We start from the raw sequence: 15,122 nt of genomic DNA on the forward strand, positions 1-15,122 counted from the left end.
ACCCGGGAGACAGAGGTTGCAATGAGCCGAGATTGCATCACTGCACTCCAGCCTGGGTGACAGAGACTCTGTCTCAAAATAAAAATAAAAATAAAAAATAACTCTAGACCACGTGGAGAGGCGCGTGCTGCGCCCATGGGACAGTGGCAACAGTGGCCCAGCCCAGGAAGCCGCGGAGCCTGGCCGCTAACGCTAAGGCCTGAGCGACTCCTTCCCTGCGCCTGCCGCGGCCGCTCTGCAGGAGGGTGGCTTCCTTCGTGTCCCGTGCCCTGCGCACAGCTCACCTTTTTGCTTTTCCCATGACTGCCCGCCGCCTCCTTCCTGCACTTGATTTCTCTCACCTTATTGATCGACGGTGGTGGAAGTGCAAGAAGGAACCAAGGACACCCCTGGGTGTTCTGTTTCTGTTTCCTTCTTGCATCTTGGGAAGTGGAGGGCGTGACATGGAGAAGGACCTGGACCTCTCTCCCTCTTCCTCGCCACCTTCTTATACTAAGGAGCCTGCCCGGCCTACAGTAAGCCCCCAATTTCCCTTCCTCTTTTTCCTCTATCAGAGTCCATGCCCACCCTGCTTCCCCACCACCTCCCCCATTCCCGCCTCCCTCCCGCCTACCCGCCTAGCCAGTGGAGATGATGATCCCCCGTTGTAAAGAAAAGTAAATGGGTTGGGCGCGGTGGCTCATGAAGTGAGGCCCAGACGAGAGGATCGCTTGAGCCCAGGAGTTCAAGATCAGCCTGGGCAACATGGCGAAACTCAGTCTCTACAAAAAATTAGCCAGTGGTGACGCCAGCCTGTAATTCTAGCTACTGGGGAGGCTGAGGTGGGAGGATCATCTGATCCTGGGAGGCAGAGGTTGCAGTGAGCCAAGAGATCGTGCCATACACCAACATCAACTAACCTGACAATCAAATCAAGAACTCCCCTTTTACAATAGCTACAAAAATAAATAGAATACTTAGGAATATACCTAACCAAGGAGGTGAAAGATCTCTACACAAGAAAAACTGCAAAACACTGGTGAAAGAAATCATAGACAACAGAAAAGGAAACACATCCCATGCTCATGGATGAGGAGAATCAATATTGTGAAAATGACCATACTGCCAAAAGCAATCTACAAATTCAGTGCAATTTCCATCAACATTCTACCGCCATTCTTCACAGAACTAGAAAAAACAATCCTAAAATTAATATGGAGCAAAAAAAGAGCCCGCATAGCCAAAGCGTGTCCTGTTTTTAAAGTTTTATTTTGTAGGGATAGGGTCTTGCTATATTGCCAGGATGGTCTTGAACTTCTGGGCTCAAGTGATCCTCCCGTGTTGGCCTCCCAAGGTGCTGGGATTACAGGCATGAATCACTGTGTCCGGTCATGTTGAACTATCCTTACAATTCAGCAATAAATCTTACTTGGTCATGCTGTATAGTCTTTTTAATATGCTGCTGAATTCAGTTTGCCAGTATTTTGTTGGGAATTTTTTTCTTTTTTTTCCCTGGGTTCAAGGGATTCTCCTGCCTCAGCCTCCTGAGTAGCTGGGATTACCACTGCGCCTTGGCTAATTTTTGTATTTTTGGTAGAGATGAGGGTTCACCATCGTGGCCAGGCTGGTCTCAAACTCCTGACCTCATGATCTACCTGCCTCGACCTCCCAAAGTGCTGGGATTATAGGCATGAGCCACTGTGTCTGGCCCAATTAACATGATGTTTTCATGATTCATCTGTGTTATACTTCATTTCATATCATGTGAGAATATTCCACTGTGTGAATATACCACGTGTTATTCATCCATTCACTAGTTGATGGACATTTGAATTATTTCCATCTTTGGGCTATTCTGAATAATGACGCTATAAATATTGTGTACACATTTCTGTGTGGATCTACATTTTCATGTCTCCTGGATATACATATGCCTGCAAGTGAAATTCCTGGGTCCTATGGTAACTCGATGTTTAACATTTTGAGGAAGCGTCATAACGTTTCTAAAGTGACTGCACCATTTCACATTCCCACCAGCAGCATATGAGAACTCTCATTTCTCCACATCTTTGCCAACAATGTTTATTTTCCTTTGTTTTGATTATGGTCATCCTAGTAGGAATAAAGTGGTATCTCGTAGCTTATATTTGCATTTCCTTGGTGGAAAATGAGGCTGAGCATGTTTTAGTGTGCTTATCTGGCCATTTGCATATCTTCTTTGGAGAAATTATTAAGATCCTTTGCCCATGTTTAATTGGGGTATTTGTGGTCTTTTTATCATTGAGTTGTAACAGTGCTGTATAGATTCTAGATAAAGTCCCTTAACAAACATTGGATTTGTAAATATTTTATCTCATTCCATGGGTTTTTTAAAAAAATGTATAATGTCCTTTGATGCACAAAAATGTCTTAACTTTGATGTCCAACTTACCTATTTTTTTCTTTTCTTGTACACAATTTTCATGCCCTAGCTAAGCTTTCATTGGCAAATGAAGATTTACTACTTTGTTTTCCTCAAAAGTTTGTATTTTCGCTTTTACATTTAGGCCTTGTGTTCATTTCTGATCCATTTTGAGTTATTTTTGTCTATAGTGTGAGGTAAAGTTTCAACTTCATTGCTTGTGGCTGTCCAGTGATACCAGCACCATTTGTTGGGGAGGCCATTTCTTCCCCTGGTGAACGGTCTTAGAATCACCAAGAAGAGAATTCTGGGAAGATGGAGGAGCAGGAAGCCCGAGAAATCTCTCTCTTTGCCTAGACAATAATACTGACAGAATCTGTCTATTTTGGAACTCTGAAGTCCATTGAAGACCTGCAGCTTCCAGGAAAGGACTCGGATGGTAAATTGTGGTTAATTCTGGTCAGTCAGCTCTCAGCACAGTTGCAGCTGCCTGTTCTCCACCTCTCATCCCCACAGCAGGCAGCTGTGCACATGTTCCTGGAGCAGCTTACAGAGCCATGGTAGGCATAAGAGACCCTGTCCTCCAGATACTGAGTATCTGTTCTGATCACTGATTGCTTCACCTGATTACAGAAGTACAGACAGAGAGGTAGCAACCTTGGTTGTTGGACCTTCTCCCATTGTTACAAGACCCTCCCTTGCTGGCTAAAGTGACTTCCAGGGGACTTAAAGAACTGGTGTTTTTCTCCCCCTTAATTTCTCTCTATTTCCCCTTCTTGGAGCCAGACGTTAAAAAGTTGGACATTCAAAAGCAACTGCATATACAGGGGAAATTAGAAAGTTACCAAGCATGCCCAGGGGAAGGTCTCGTTTCAGAAAAGGCCTGAGAAGACCTTAAGGTTACACCCAGCACTTTGGGAAGCCTAGGCGAATCACAAGGTCAGGCGTTCCAGACCAGCCCGGCCAACATGATAAAACTCCATCTCTACTAAAAATACCAAAGGAAAAAAAAAAGCAACCAGTAATCTACTTACTACATATTTTCTTACTCTGGACATTTTATACAAATGAAATCACATAATATGTTAGTTTTTTTGTGACTGGCTATAGCTTATGGTTTACTGTGAAGTGGTGGAAGGACGGTTATCTGAAATTGGATGGGGTGGAAGTTTGTCCTGCCAAATATGCATGGCTGTGGCTTGTAACACACACAGTAAAGTCAGGTGGCTGGTAGGTGCTGGAAGTGTGTGCATGTGTGCTTTCTGTGTACTTCTACATTGCGTCATCAGCTTGACTGGGCATAATTTTCTGCATTCACTTAGTGTTTTTGCAAATGAAATCATGCATGAACAAATGCAAAAGTCACATTATGCTCAAATTTCCTGTAATACATCACTGCATTGGATAAAACTCCAATATTTATTTATTTATTTTGAGACGGAGTTTTGCTCTTGTCACCCAGGCTGGAATGCATGGTGCCACCTTGACTCACTGCAATCTCTGCCTCCCAAGTTCGAGCGATTCTCCTGCCTCAGCCTCCTGAGTAGCTGGGATTACAGGCGCCCACCACAACACCCAACAAATTTTTGTTTTTTGTTTTTTTGTGATGGAGTCTCACTCTTGTTGCCCAGGCTGGAGTGCTATGGCACAATCTTGGCTCACTGCAACCTCTGCCTCCTGGGTTCAAGTGATTCTCCTACCTCAGCCTCCCAAGTAGCTGGGACTACAGGCGCCGACCACCACATTCAGCTAACTTTTTTTTCTTTTTTGAGATGGAGTTTTGCTCTTGTCGCCGAGGCTGGAGTGCAATGGCGTGATCTTGGCTCACTGAAACCTCTGCCTCCAGGGTTCAAGCCATTCTCCTTCCTCAGCCTCCTGAGTAGCTGGGATTACAGGTATGCACTGCCACACCTGGCTAATTTTGTATTGTTAGTAGAGGTGGGGTTTCTCCATTTTGGTCAGGCTGGTCTCAAACTCCTGTCCTCAGGTGATCTGCTCGCCTCTGTCTCCCAAAATGCTGAGATTACAGGCATCAGCTATTGTGCCTTGCCCCTAATTTTTGTATTTTTAGTAGAGATAGGGTTTCTATTTGTTTTCTATTTGTTTCATCATTCTGTTGTTCATTTATTTCTTCTTTCTTACTTTTTATGGATCCATCAAGTTTTTTTTTTTAATCACTGCTTTTTTTTTTGTTTGTTTTCTTTTTTTGAGATGGAGTTTTGCTCTGTGGCCCAGCTGGAGTGCAGTAGCATGATTTCGGCTCACTGAAACCTCTGGTCCCCCCACCCTGGGTTCAAGTGATTCCCCTGCCTCAGCCTCCCGAGTAGCTGGACTACAGGTGTGTGCCACCATGCCTGGCTAATTTTTTGTATTTTAGTAGAGATGGAGTTTCACCATGTTGACCAGGATGGTCTCAATCTCCTGACCTTGTGATCCACCTGCCTTGGCCTCCCAAAGTCCTGGGATTACAGGCGTGAGCCACGGCACCTGGCCTTATTCTTTCTCTTCTATTAATGTGGTAGATGGCAAAGACAGCCACCATGCCTTACTTCTCCGTATATTCATGCACTTTACAATGTGCTTTTGTAGCTTCTCCTGTTAAGAACTGAAGTCAAGGGCCAGGTGTGGTGGCTCACGCCTATAATCCCAGCACTTTGGGAGGCTGAGGTGGGCAGATCACGAGGTCAGGAGATTCAGACCATCCTGGCCAACATGGTGAAACCCCATCTCTACTAAAAATACAAAAATTAGCTGGGTGTGGTGTCACGTGCCTGTAGTCCCAGCTACTAGGGAGACTGAGGCAGGAGAATCGCTTGAATCTGGAAGGCAGAGGTTGCAGTGAGCCAAGATTGCACGACTGCACTCCAGCCTGGTGACAGACTGAGACTCCATCTAAAAAATAAATAAATAAATGAATAAAAATTAGCCAGATGTGGTGGCAGGCACCTGTAATCCCAGCTACCTGGGAGGTTGAGACAGGAGAATTGCTTAAACCCAGGACATGGAGGTTGCCGTGAGCTGAGATCATGACACTGTACTCCAGACAGAGAAAAGAAAAAAATTGAAGTCAATTTCTCCTCTCTTTGAAAATGAAACAGCCTCTTACTTTAGCCAAGTTAATTTAATTCAGCAAAAGTGACAATGTGAAGACCTTGTCCCTTTACAGTCTTATAACACTGCCATTGCCATATGTACATAACTAGGTTAGCCTGCTGGAGGATGGGAAGCAGAGGAGGATCACAAAGGATCAATGATTCAATGAATTTCAGATTAAATGTTCCAAAGTGCAGAGCAGAGAAAACATCCTAAAAACTGAAAGACTCTTGATTTGCAAGTGTCAGGTGTTAGACAAAGAAACGGTTTTGCTTTGAACTCTGAAAAAGTCAAACTTGGAGGACTCAGACCATAGAGTTTACCAAGTGAAGCCACAAAGTAGGAAAGGAAGCAGCTATGGCCTATGAGCCATTTCCCCTGGGAAAGTTGTGCATGCCACAGGTAGACAGGAAGAGGAGAATGAGACAGGACACTAGGAGCAGGAGGCCTGGGGCCTCTAAGGGACTCTGTGTGCCAAGTACTTGGGCCTTGGCCCAGGAAGACACAAGGCGTGCGTGCGACAGTAGGTGGAGGACATCTCAGGGCGTGGAGGCAGTGCTTTGTGTGCTTGGGGCTTATCATGTGAGCCCTGCACAGAACCCCACATCCTGCACAGTGCAGGAGCACCTGGCTAGGGAGAGCAGGCATCCAAGGGCCAAGGGACATGCCTGCAGTGATAGGCCCGAGGACACCTCCCAGAGAAAGCCTTGCTCAGTGCAGGCTGGGCAGGCTGGAGAGGGGTCTCTGGGCCAGTCCCCTCAGTACACACCCTGCAGTGGCGGCCTGGTACAGCATCAGGTGGCCACACTGCCATGGTCAAAGACAGAGACCTCAACCCTACCTGGTGCTGGACAGTGAACTTTGAAGAGCCTGTGCAACGTCCAGACTTAGATCACTCAGAAAGGCAGGGAGACAGTGAGGGTGGGGGGAACCTGGACAGACCAGGCATTGACCCACGGGAGCCCTGTTAGCCTTGAGCCTCTCAGATCTAATCTAGAAACAGCTGAACAAACTGTAGGCATGAGTTTGTTTGTTGACACTATCTGTGGAAATGAGGGATGGTGCCGACAGCAATTTCATTCAATGATGGATAAAGAACTTCTGTGCCTCTGAGTTGTAGTGTGTAAATGTCAGAACCTCCACATTTATGTGAGGGAGGAAAGCCCCAAGAGGGGATTTGGTCACATAACAGACTTCGCAGAGTGGACTCCCAGAGGCCATGGAGCGGAGGGGTCGGTCTTTGTGTGCTGAGGCGGAGAGATGGCCACGAGGTCTCTTTGGGTGAAAAGGCAAGTGACAGAGCTAGAGGGACAGAGTAAGCCCCCTCAAGTGAGAAAAAGGGGAGAAAGAAGAAAGGAAGGGAGGAAGGGAGGGGCAGGCTAGAAGCAATGAATCTGGGGCCTGCCAGCTGAGCCATCTGCCTGTGGTCAGGGCAGCTGCCGGCCCAGGCTCAGGGCGCCCGTCTGTCTGAAGGAAGAGGAAGACTCAGGCAGTCTCCAGCACCCCACGGCCCAACCTCATTCCACCCCCACAGCTCAGGTCACGCCTGTCACTGACTTCCTTCCTCCTGAAATCGGCCCACCTGGGGCTATCGGCTCATCCCCAAACATCTAAAAGGCTCTGTGGGAAACAAGGTTTGATTCCTTCTTTTGAGATCTGGGACAGATTCCAGAACCATGCACCGAAGCTTCAAGGTGGTTCCATTTTACTGGAAGCAATGTGTTTCTGAAGATCCTACACAGTTCAATATACACATTTATCAAGTCGAATCTTTCACTTAGGCATGTGTGTGTGCGCGTGTGTTTGTGTGTGTGTGTGTGTATGTGTTTGTCGTATCTTTCCACTTTAAGACCTTCTTTCATCTTCTCCACGACCTTGTCTTCTGCCTCACAGATTCTCAGACATTGAGTGTTGTTGGAGTTTCTTAGCTCTGGCAGCAGCACTGCGACTGAAAGCATGCCCGTTTCTCACTGTGATAAGCGCTGAGAAACAGCGTGCTCAGGTACAGCACTTGAAAGTGAGCTGCTGGGACAGGGCTGCCAGGACTAAAGATGCTGAGGAAGCAACTGAGGCAGCAGTTTGCTGACTGCTTGCATGGCGCCACCATGTGGCCATATTGTGCCATGTGTCCACGTGCCGAAGACCTGTCATCTTCAGGATCACTCCTCCAAGTAATTAAAAAAAAAAAAAAAAAAAAAAAAAAAATTGAAGTGAGACGCATTATCTTCAAAAATTGCGCACAAAGTGAGGCTTTATGAGCAGTTTTTGGCATGCAATTTCAAATTCACATAATTTATGTCTATAGAAAATAAGAGCACACCAGTAGAAATTCGAGCTTCGTTACAGGAAAGCTGTGGCCACCTCTATGTGGCTAGAGAGCCAGCCTTCTTCTTTTCCACCTGTGATGGGATGCTTGTACCTAGAGAAGAGAACCTGTCTTCAGAGCAGGTGACAGCTCCAGGCGTGATGGTTGTACTTGATGGGCAACCAAGCCAGCCTCTGTGCAGAGTGCTCTGTGCATGTATTTACTTATTCATTCCACAGTTATTTATTTTCCTCCCACGTGGCAGGCACTAGGGTAGAGGGGGTGAATAAGAAAGAGGTTTTTGCTCCTGTAAAATCTATTGGCTTCCCTCCAAGGAATGTGCTATGTTTTTTGTTTGTTTGCCTGGATTTTTAGAGACAGAATCTTGGTCTGTCGACTAGTCTGGAGTGCAGTGGCACAATGATGGCTCACTGCAGCCTCGACCCGCCCCCCTCCACGGGCTCAAGTGATTCTCCCACCTCAATCTCCCTAGAAGATGGGACTACCGGTGTGCACCAGCACGCACGACTAATTTGTTTATTTTATGTTTTTGTAGAGACAGGGTTCTTGCTATGATGCCCAGGTTAGTCTCAATCCCGGGTTCAAACAGTCTTGTAGAACTCTGTAAGTGCTGGGATTACACGTGTGAGCCACCGCGCCCACGTAAGAGTCCACTTGTAAGAAATGTTGAAGAAAGACAAATTTATAGAGACAGACAGTGCATTAGTTGTTCCCAGGGCCTGTGGGTGAGAATAGGGAGTGGCTGTGCAAACAGGCATTGAATTTTCTTCTTAGGCAAATAGAAATGCTATAAAAGTAAGACTTTGGTGAAAGTTACAGACTTTGTAAAGTTACTAAAAATCCTTGCAGTGTAGTCTTAAAATGGGTAAATTTTGTAGTATGTAGATTGTATCTCAATGAAGCTGTTTAAAAAATTATGGTTGAAAACTATTCAAGGTGGCATTTGAAGAATAACAAAAACATAATTATATGTTACTTTAAAGTATCCATGATTTATTTTAAATTGAGTATGCAATTTGTCCAATTAATACTTAATATTTTAATTACACATTTAAACATTTAATAATTTAAATATTTAATATAATTTTAAATAAGTTTTAGAATTCCCTCTAAACACCTAAGATAATTCCATTCATATCAACCTCTACCATGAATTTTTCTCTTATTTCACTTTAGAAAGGTCTTTGAAGCACAGCAGGCACAAAAATTCGGAAGGTCGAGAAGTCAGTATTATTTATTCATTATTATTAATTATTACTATTAATGTTGAGACAGGGTCTCGCTCTGTTGCCCAGGCTAGAATGCAGTGTACACGATCTTGGCGCACTGCAGCCTCGACCTCTGCAGGCTCAGCTCCTCCTGCCTCAGCCTCCTGAGTAGTTGGGACCACAGGCACGCGCCCCACGGCCGGCTAATTTTTTAGTTTTTGTGGAGGCGGGGTCTCACTGCACTGCCTAGACTGAGAAGTCAGTTAATAAAATGGCTTAAAGTCAAAAGCCCGTATTTTACAAGCTGTTTGTAGATCTCATTAATGTGCAACCTTTGACATGTTGAGTTACACAAAGTCCCTGGGATGAGCAGAGAATGGGGCAACCACTGGGCTCTGACGATCTCCTGGTGCCTTCCACACCAGAGTCCTCCCGCCTGGACACCCCCTGCGCGGCCGCGCCGCCCTGCGCCGGGGTATCTCCCGTCCAGCTGGACCCGTCAGCTCCTGGCTTCGGAGAGTCTCTCCCTGCGTGTTCGGGGGAAAGGTCTGGCACACGCACAGGTGCAGGCGCCCACCCCTAGGCTTCAGCCTTGCGTGGACGCTGCTCAGCCTGCAGCCCCGCGCCCCGCAGTTCCCGTTCTCCGACTCGGGGACCACCGCCCCGCGCCTACTCAGCGCCCATCCCCCTGCAGCGCCCATCCCCGTGCGCCCGCACCTTCGTCGGCAGCGTCAGGGAGACGTCCCAGTGCGCGCCCTTCCTCCGTTCACGCGCTCCAGGGCGGCGTCACCCAGCAGTGCGCGCTCCCGACAGCGCGCGCATCCTCGTAGGCTGCTTCGGCAGCCAACTGCACCCTCTCCCCGCCGCCGACCCCACTGTGCGGAAGTGCTCTCCGCAAGCCTCCCGGGCCTACTGGGCGGCGCGGTGCCTGGAGCTGCCTCGCAGGCCGCTGTGCGAGGCCCTCGTGGGGGCCCTGTCGTCAGCACCCGCGGGCGTGCGTTGCGGGCTACAGGCAGCACTATCCCGCGGGGCAGTCCCAGTGGTTATTTCTGGGGTCTTTTCCCCAGCGCCCTGGAGCGGCCATGAGAAACCAGCGCTGCCAGCCTCTGGCTCCAGGATGCCGTGTACCTCGGTGATCTGGAGATGGCCTCGGCTGGGGGCCAGCTGACGCTCCACTTGGCCCTGGAGCAGTCAGTGGTGTCTATATGGTCCTCACTGGCCGGCCACCTCTCTCAATCCCCTGCGCAAAGGAGACTGGGGCCCTGAAAGCGAGCAGTCAAGTGAGAGCCAAGGAAGAAAAGGACCTGGCCTTCTGCAGGGTGGGTGGGAAAGCGCTCGCCAAGGACGAGGAGGGACCCGCGCTCCCGGAAAGGCAGGGCGACCCCCCGCTGGGCTCCCAGGACAGCGGGACCGCACAGTCGCCATTTCGGCGCCTGATGGTCAGGGGCCTCCTCGCTTCTTTTGCGGCCAGGCCTGGGCCTCTGCAGAGAGACTTCTGTTCTAAGAGCTCGGCAAACAGTCTGATTAGGAAATCCCAGACCTCCTCCGTGAGCTCATGCAGCAAACGCAATGCCATCACCGGCTCATCCAGTTCCATTCGAGGCTTCCCACCTCTGCAGGGGGGAAACGGCCCAGGCACCCTGGAGTCGCCGTGCCCAGCCCCACCCGGTTCCCAGTCGCATGAAAAGGAAGCCAGGGAGGAAGACATTTGGCTAGCTCTTCTTCGGCCCCGGTGGAACCACCAGGGACGATCGACCATGAAACAGTTGCAGATGCTTCCTCGGGGGAGAAACAAAACCTGAGGGATTGTGGAGCTCCATCTGATGGTTCCTGGCCCCACAGAGGCAGGATTCCTCTGCTGCGGCCCTACAGAAGAAATGACCCTATGGCCCTGCCGGCGCTCCCCGAGTTCTGTTATCGAGTCACTGCGGAAGACCTTGATTTAGAGCAGAGAGCCGCGATCCAGTGGATCAATTAGGCCTTGAATGGTAAGAAGGAGGCCATTTCCGACTCCATTTCCGACTGGAGCGCCTTTCAGCCTTCGTGTTACTCCACCTTGCCTGCTTCCCTGGCTTTCTGCGCCAGCGCCCCCTCCAGTCCAGCAATGTGACAGCTGAACAGCTTCAGGAAGATGCAGAACTCCCAGGCCCAGAGCCTCCCATAATGTGCTGGGGAGGAGTGGCTGGCTGCCTCTATGGGCTGTTTGGCTTGATTCTCCCCAACCTGGGTCTGGCCTGGCTTGCCTTGAAGAAATTGGTTCCCTCCCCCAGACCCACTAGGGGGGATCTGTTCCCCAGTACCTTGCTGCTTGGCCTTCGCTGGTTCCTTGGCAATCTAGTAGACTATCATGAGTCCAGCTATGCTCTTGAAGGGAGTCCAGGGGACCCTCCCAGCCCAGGGAAGCTCCCATCCTCCCCACCCCCTTTCCCCAAGGTGGCTAACACCCCCAGAGGGACAATGTCCATTCACATCCTCTTTTCTGCTAGGTGCACCCAGAAGGTTGAGTGGCTGGAGGTTGTTAAGCTGGCTGACCCCAGAGTCAGGATTCTTGCAACAGAAAAGGGGAACTTTGGACCAGTTTTCCTCCAGGCAGGAGCAGGCAGGACACCCACTGATAGTGTGGTTGCCTCTTCCTACCTCTCCGTTTGCTTAATTTGGCCCTTGTCAATCTTTCTGAGACACACACACACACACACACACACACACACACACACACACACTACTTTTTGTTTATTTACTGAGTATTCTTGTGTCTTTGCTATTTGAATGAACAGTGGAGGAATTGATTTACATGCATGGTTTCCTGGGACCCAGCTAATGGGACAGCAGTGTTACTGCTCTAGGTGCCGACTCCTGATTTCTGTGGGTTTGAGCCCATGGAATGGCAGCCCATGCACGGGCCTCTTCCTCTGCTTTTTACGGGCTCACTTGACCGCTCTGTGGGCCAGATGTTGCATGATGTGTGTTAGGAAACCACATCTTTAGACAAGTTTAATCTTTTACAAATTTTTGAGCTCTGAAAGTCTCAAAGATAAAACATGTGGATTTTTGGGATACTCATGAGTGTGTGACTGCTACTCTGCAAATGTTTGCTTGGCATTATTTTAAATTTTGGCCCAGTTAGCCACTTGGGATACATCTTGAAGGACTGTCTCCTTCAGGTTCACATTTATTCACAGGGCTTAAAATGTTTGACTGTATTGTCTATTTCATACATCAATTCTGTCAGTTTTGGCTTCACGGATGTTGGGGCCCAGTTGTTAGCTGTGTGTAAGTTTTAAATTATTAAATCTTCCTGATTATTGATCTTTTAATCATTAAGAAATCTTTGTCTCTGTAGAAATATTTTTAGCCATAACATCAGCTTTTCCAAATACTGCTATTGTTACTTCAGCTCCCCTATGGATACTGTTTGCAATTGGCAACTTTTTCCATTTTAAAAATTTTAATCCATCCCTTTATTTGCTTAAAAAAGTTCAAAATGGGTGGATTAAATAGATACACCAAAAAACCTATTTAGCACAAACAAAGATAATACCGGAGGAACAGAGGAGCAAAAGGAAAGAAGACTTGAGGCAAATAGAAAATAGAAAATAAGTAGCAAAATTGAAAAGTTAAGTCCAACCATGGCCATAATTACATTACATGTAAATAGATTTACAAATTCAATAAAAAGGCAGGGATTGGATTTTTTCTTTTTCTTTTTCTTTTCTTTCTTTCTTAATATTTTTTTTCTTTTTTTTGAGATGGAGTCTTGCTCTGTCACCCATGCTGGAGTGTGTGGCACAATCTTGGCTCACTGCAACCTCTGCTTCCTGGGTTCAAGCAATTCTCTGCATCAGCCTCCCGAGTGTGGTGGGGACTACAGGTGCATGCCTCCACGGCCAGCTAATTTAAAAAAATTTTTTTTGTAGAGTTGAGGCTTTGCCATGTTGGCCAGGCTGGTCTTGAACTTCTGGCCTCAAGTGATCCACCCCTCCTCAGCCTCCCAAAGTGCTGGGATTACATGTGTGAGCCATGGCACCCAGTTGACACTGCAAATTTTGGGTCTGTTGGGCAAATACATTTCTTTGGGTAAGATTTTGTGTTCTGGTGTCAGGAAGTCTGTCATTCAATTGTTAGCTCTTGTACATACCAGTGTGTGCCTTGGGTAAGATACTGATCCACTATTTCTTATAAATAAGACAGGGATAAGCATGACAGGTAAGAGTTACAATGCTTACGTACATCTTCTGTGACATCCAGTGCCTTGTATTCATTACCCATTTTACTTCTCTTTTCATGATCACTGTTCTTTTTGTCTTTTACAGATGATGGAGCTGAGATGCAGAGCAATTAGATAGCTTGAGGACAACCACATGACTCCCCTGCATGTGAGCTGGCCCTCAAACCAGAGCCCCAGTCCATACCCTGCACGTGCAGTGCAATATCCCATTCCATGTAGGGCCATTTTGATACTTAAATAAAATAATTATCTAGAGTGCAATTGCCATGTCTGATTTATACTAAAGTGTTTGGAGCATGCTATCTCTTATTATGACTACCTCTGGTTGGCCCCAGCTATGCCCTCACAGCCCCTTAGAGAATCCACTGTCTCCCTTGCCCATCAGGAGAATGGTCCTGTGTCGGTTGAGGCTGCTGGCTCAGGGTGCTCCTCAGTCCCCTTCCTCAAGGTTGGAGGGAAGCCTCTTCCCTCCCCTCAGAGCCACTCTTGCAGTGTCATGCCACAGGAGCTTCTGTATGTGTGTTCAGAGCATCATGCATTAACGCGCTTGCATTGGCACCATCGGCTTCCACATCTGCCCCTGCGTCCACGGGTGTTCAAGTCAGATACGTGAGGCTGGGGAGATGACAGGGTGCATATCCACTATCCTCTCTTTTGCCTGTTCCCCAGCACTCCACCTCTTCCCATCAGCTCTCCCCTTTCCAGCCCTCTGTGAGTTCAGCTACACTTCTCCCCTCAAATGCAACTTAGTTTCCTGCTCCGGGATAACGGCAGCCACAGGGCAGAGCTCATAGCTCAAGAAGAGAGTACAGGGCCTGAATCCAAGACAAATCCCTGAAGAGGAGGGGAAGGCTGTTGAGTGTCTGAGGCAAGATGCGCCACCAGCACCAGGGACCCAGTGCTCCGTGAGGACAGAGCTGGAGGAGGGCTAAGTGTTCTAGACTAGGGCAGGGGCAGATCTGGTGAGGGGAGGACAGTGTTAGGTAGAGAGAAAAAATGATTCCACCCTAACCATCCTCCAGAAGCCCCTTCATGGGTTTGGAGCGGGAGGGATTGCACAGCAGCCTGCCTTGGGCTTGTCTTACTCACTGGGGAATGGCATGGCCCTTACTGCTTCAGGTCAGAGCCTGGTGTTTGTTTCCCACAGCTGAGGCCGGGCTGTGGTATCAGTGGTGGGAGCACCAGGGAATCCGGACTCTGGCTATGGCCAGACTCCTCCTTCCCAAGCAGCCGTCAGACAGATGCACAGCAGGCTGGCCTGAAGCTCAGGGTCTCAGGACAGGACAGATGACTCATCAGACATTAGCCAAATTCCACAGGACTGAAGTGCAATGGGAGTGTCTAGCACAAGTAGAGACTCTGAGCTCCCTAGAGCAGCAGCCTTCTGAACAGGCCAGGGGCTGACCTGGGACAGAGGCCCTGCCACTGCCTTCTCCAAAAGCTCTCTTTCAGGAACGTGGCACTCTGGCTTCTGTGTGTGAGAGCTGTCTTCAGAGGCCTTCTGCTCATGTTCTGGGCTGCTGTGCTTTGTTTCATGTGCTACTTTGTCTGTTGTGACCAGGAGGGGCTGGGTGTGGCTCTTTCCTGACAGATGTGGATACCATTTGTATTCATCATCTTACACTTTAATGTGTCCAAGGATGTATGACTGGATACTAAAAGGGGGAGTGAGAGCCAGGCAAGAGAGGGAATATTTATCGCTTTGGGGGCACTAAGATGGTACCACCACTTGTGGGCAGGCTGGACACTTGGAAGCAACAGGGCCTTATCTTCTCATTCAAATGACCAAGCTTCCTGCTATTTCCACTTCATGTGTTAACCCAGAGCCTTTGGTAAAAATCTCGTTAAAGCCTTCACTCCTGTCTCATGTGTGTGATGTAAAAATACTGG

At 48.2% G+C, this 15,122-nt stretch overlaps 1 protein-coding gene across 1 annotated transcript; it reads left to right on the forward strand.

Annotated features, from left to right (window-relative positions):
- Nucleotides 1-443: 443 nt before the first annotated feature.
- Nucleotides 444-13,484, forward strand: LOC116545398. Its single transcript, XM_032271911.1, has 5 exons — nucleotides 444-515; nucleotides 2,738-2,940; nucleotides 6,947-7,012; nucleotides 9,433-10,995; nucleotides 13,318-13,484. Exons 1-4 carry the CDS (start codon nucleotides 444-446, stop codon nucleotides 10,091-10,093), a joined length of 1,002 nt encoding a protein of 333 aa, XP_032127802.1. The 3' UTR covers nucleotides 10,094-10,995; nucleotides 13,318-13,484.
- The last annotated feature ends 1,638 nt before the right edge of the window (nucleotides 13,485-15,122 follow it).

Source organism: Sapajus apella, unplaced genomic scaffold, assembly GCF_009761245.1.
Source record: "Sapajus apella isolate SASKATOON/1434 unplaced genomic scaffold, GSC_monkey_1.0 scaffold264, whole genome shotgun sequence".
In the NCBI taxonomy this organism is placed as follows: Eukaryota; Metazoa; Chordata; class Mammalia; order Primates; family Cebidae; genus Sapajus; species Sapajus apella.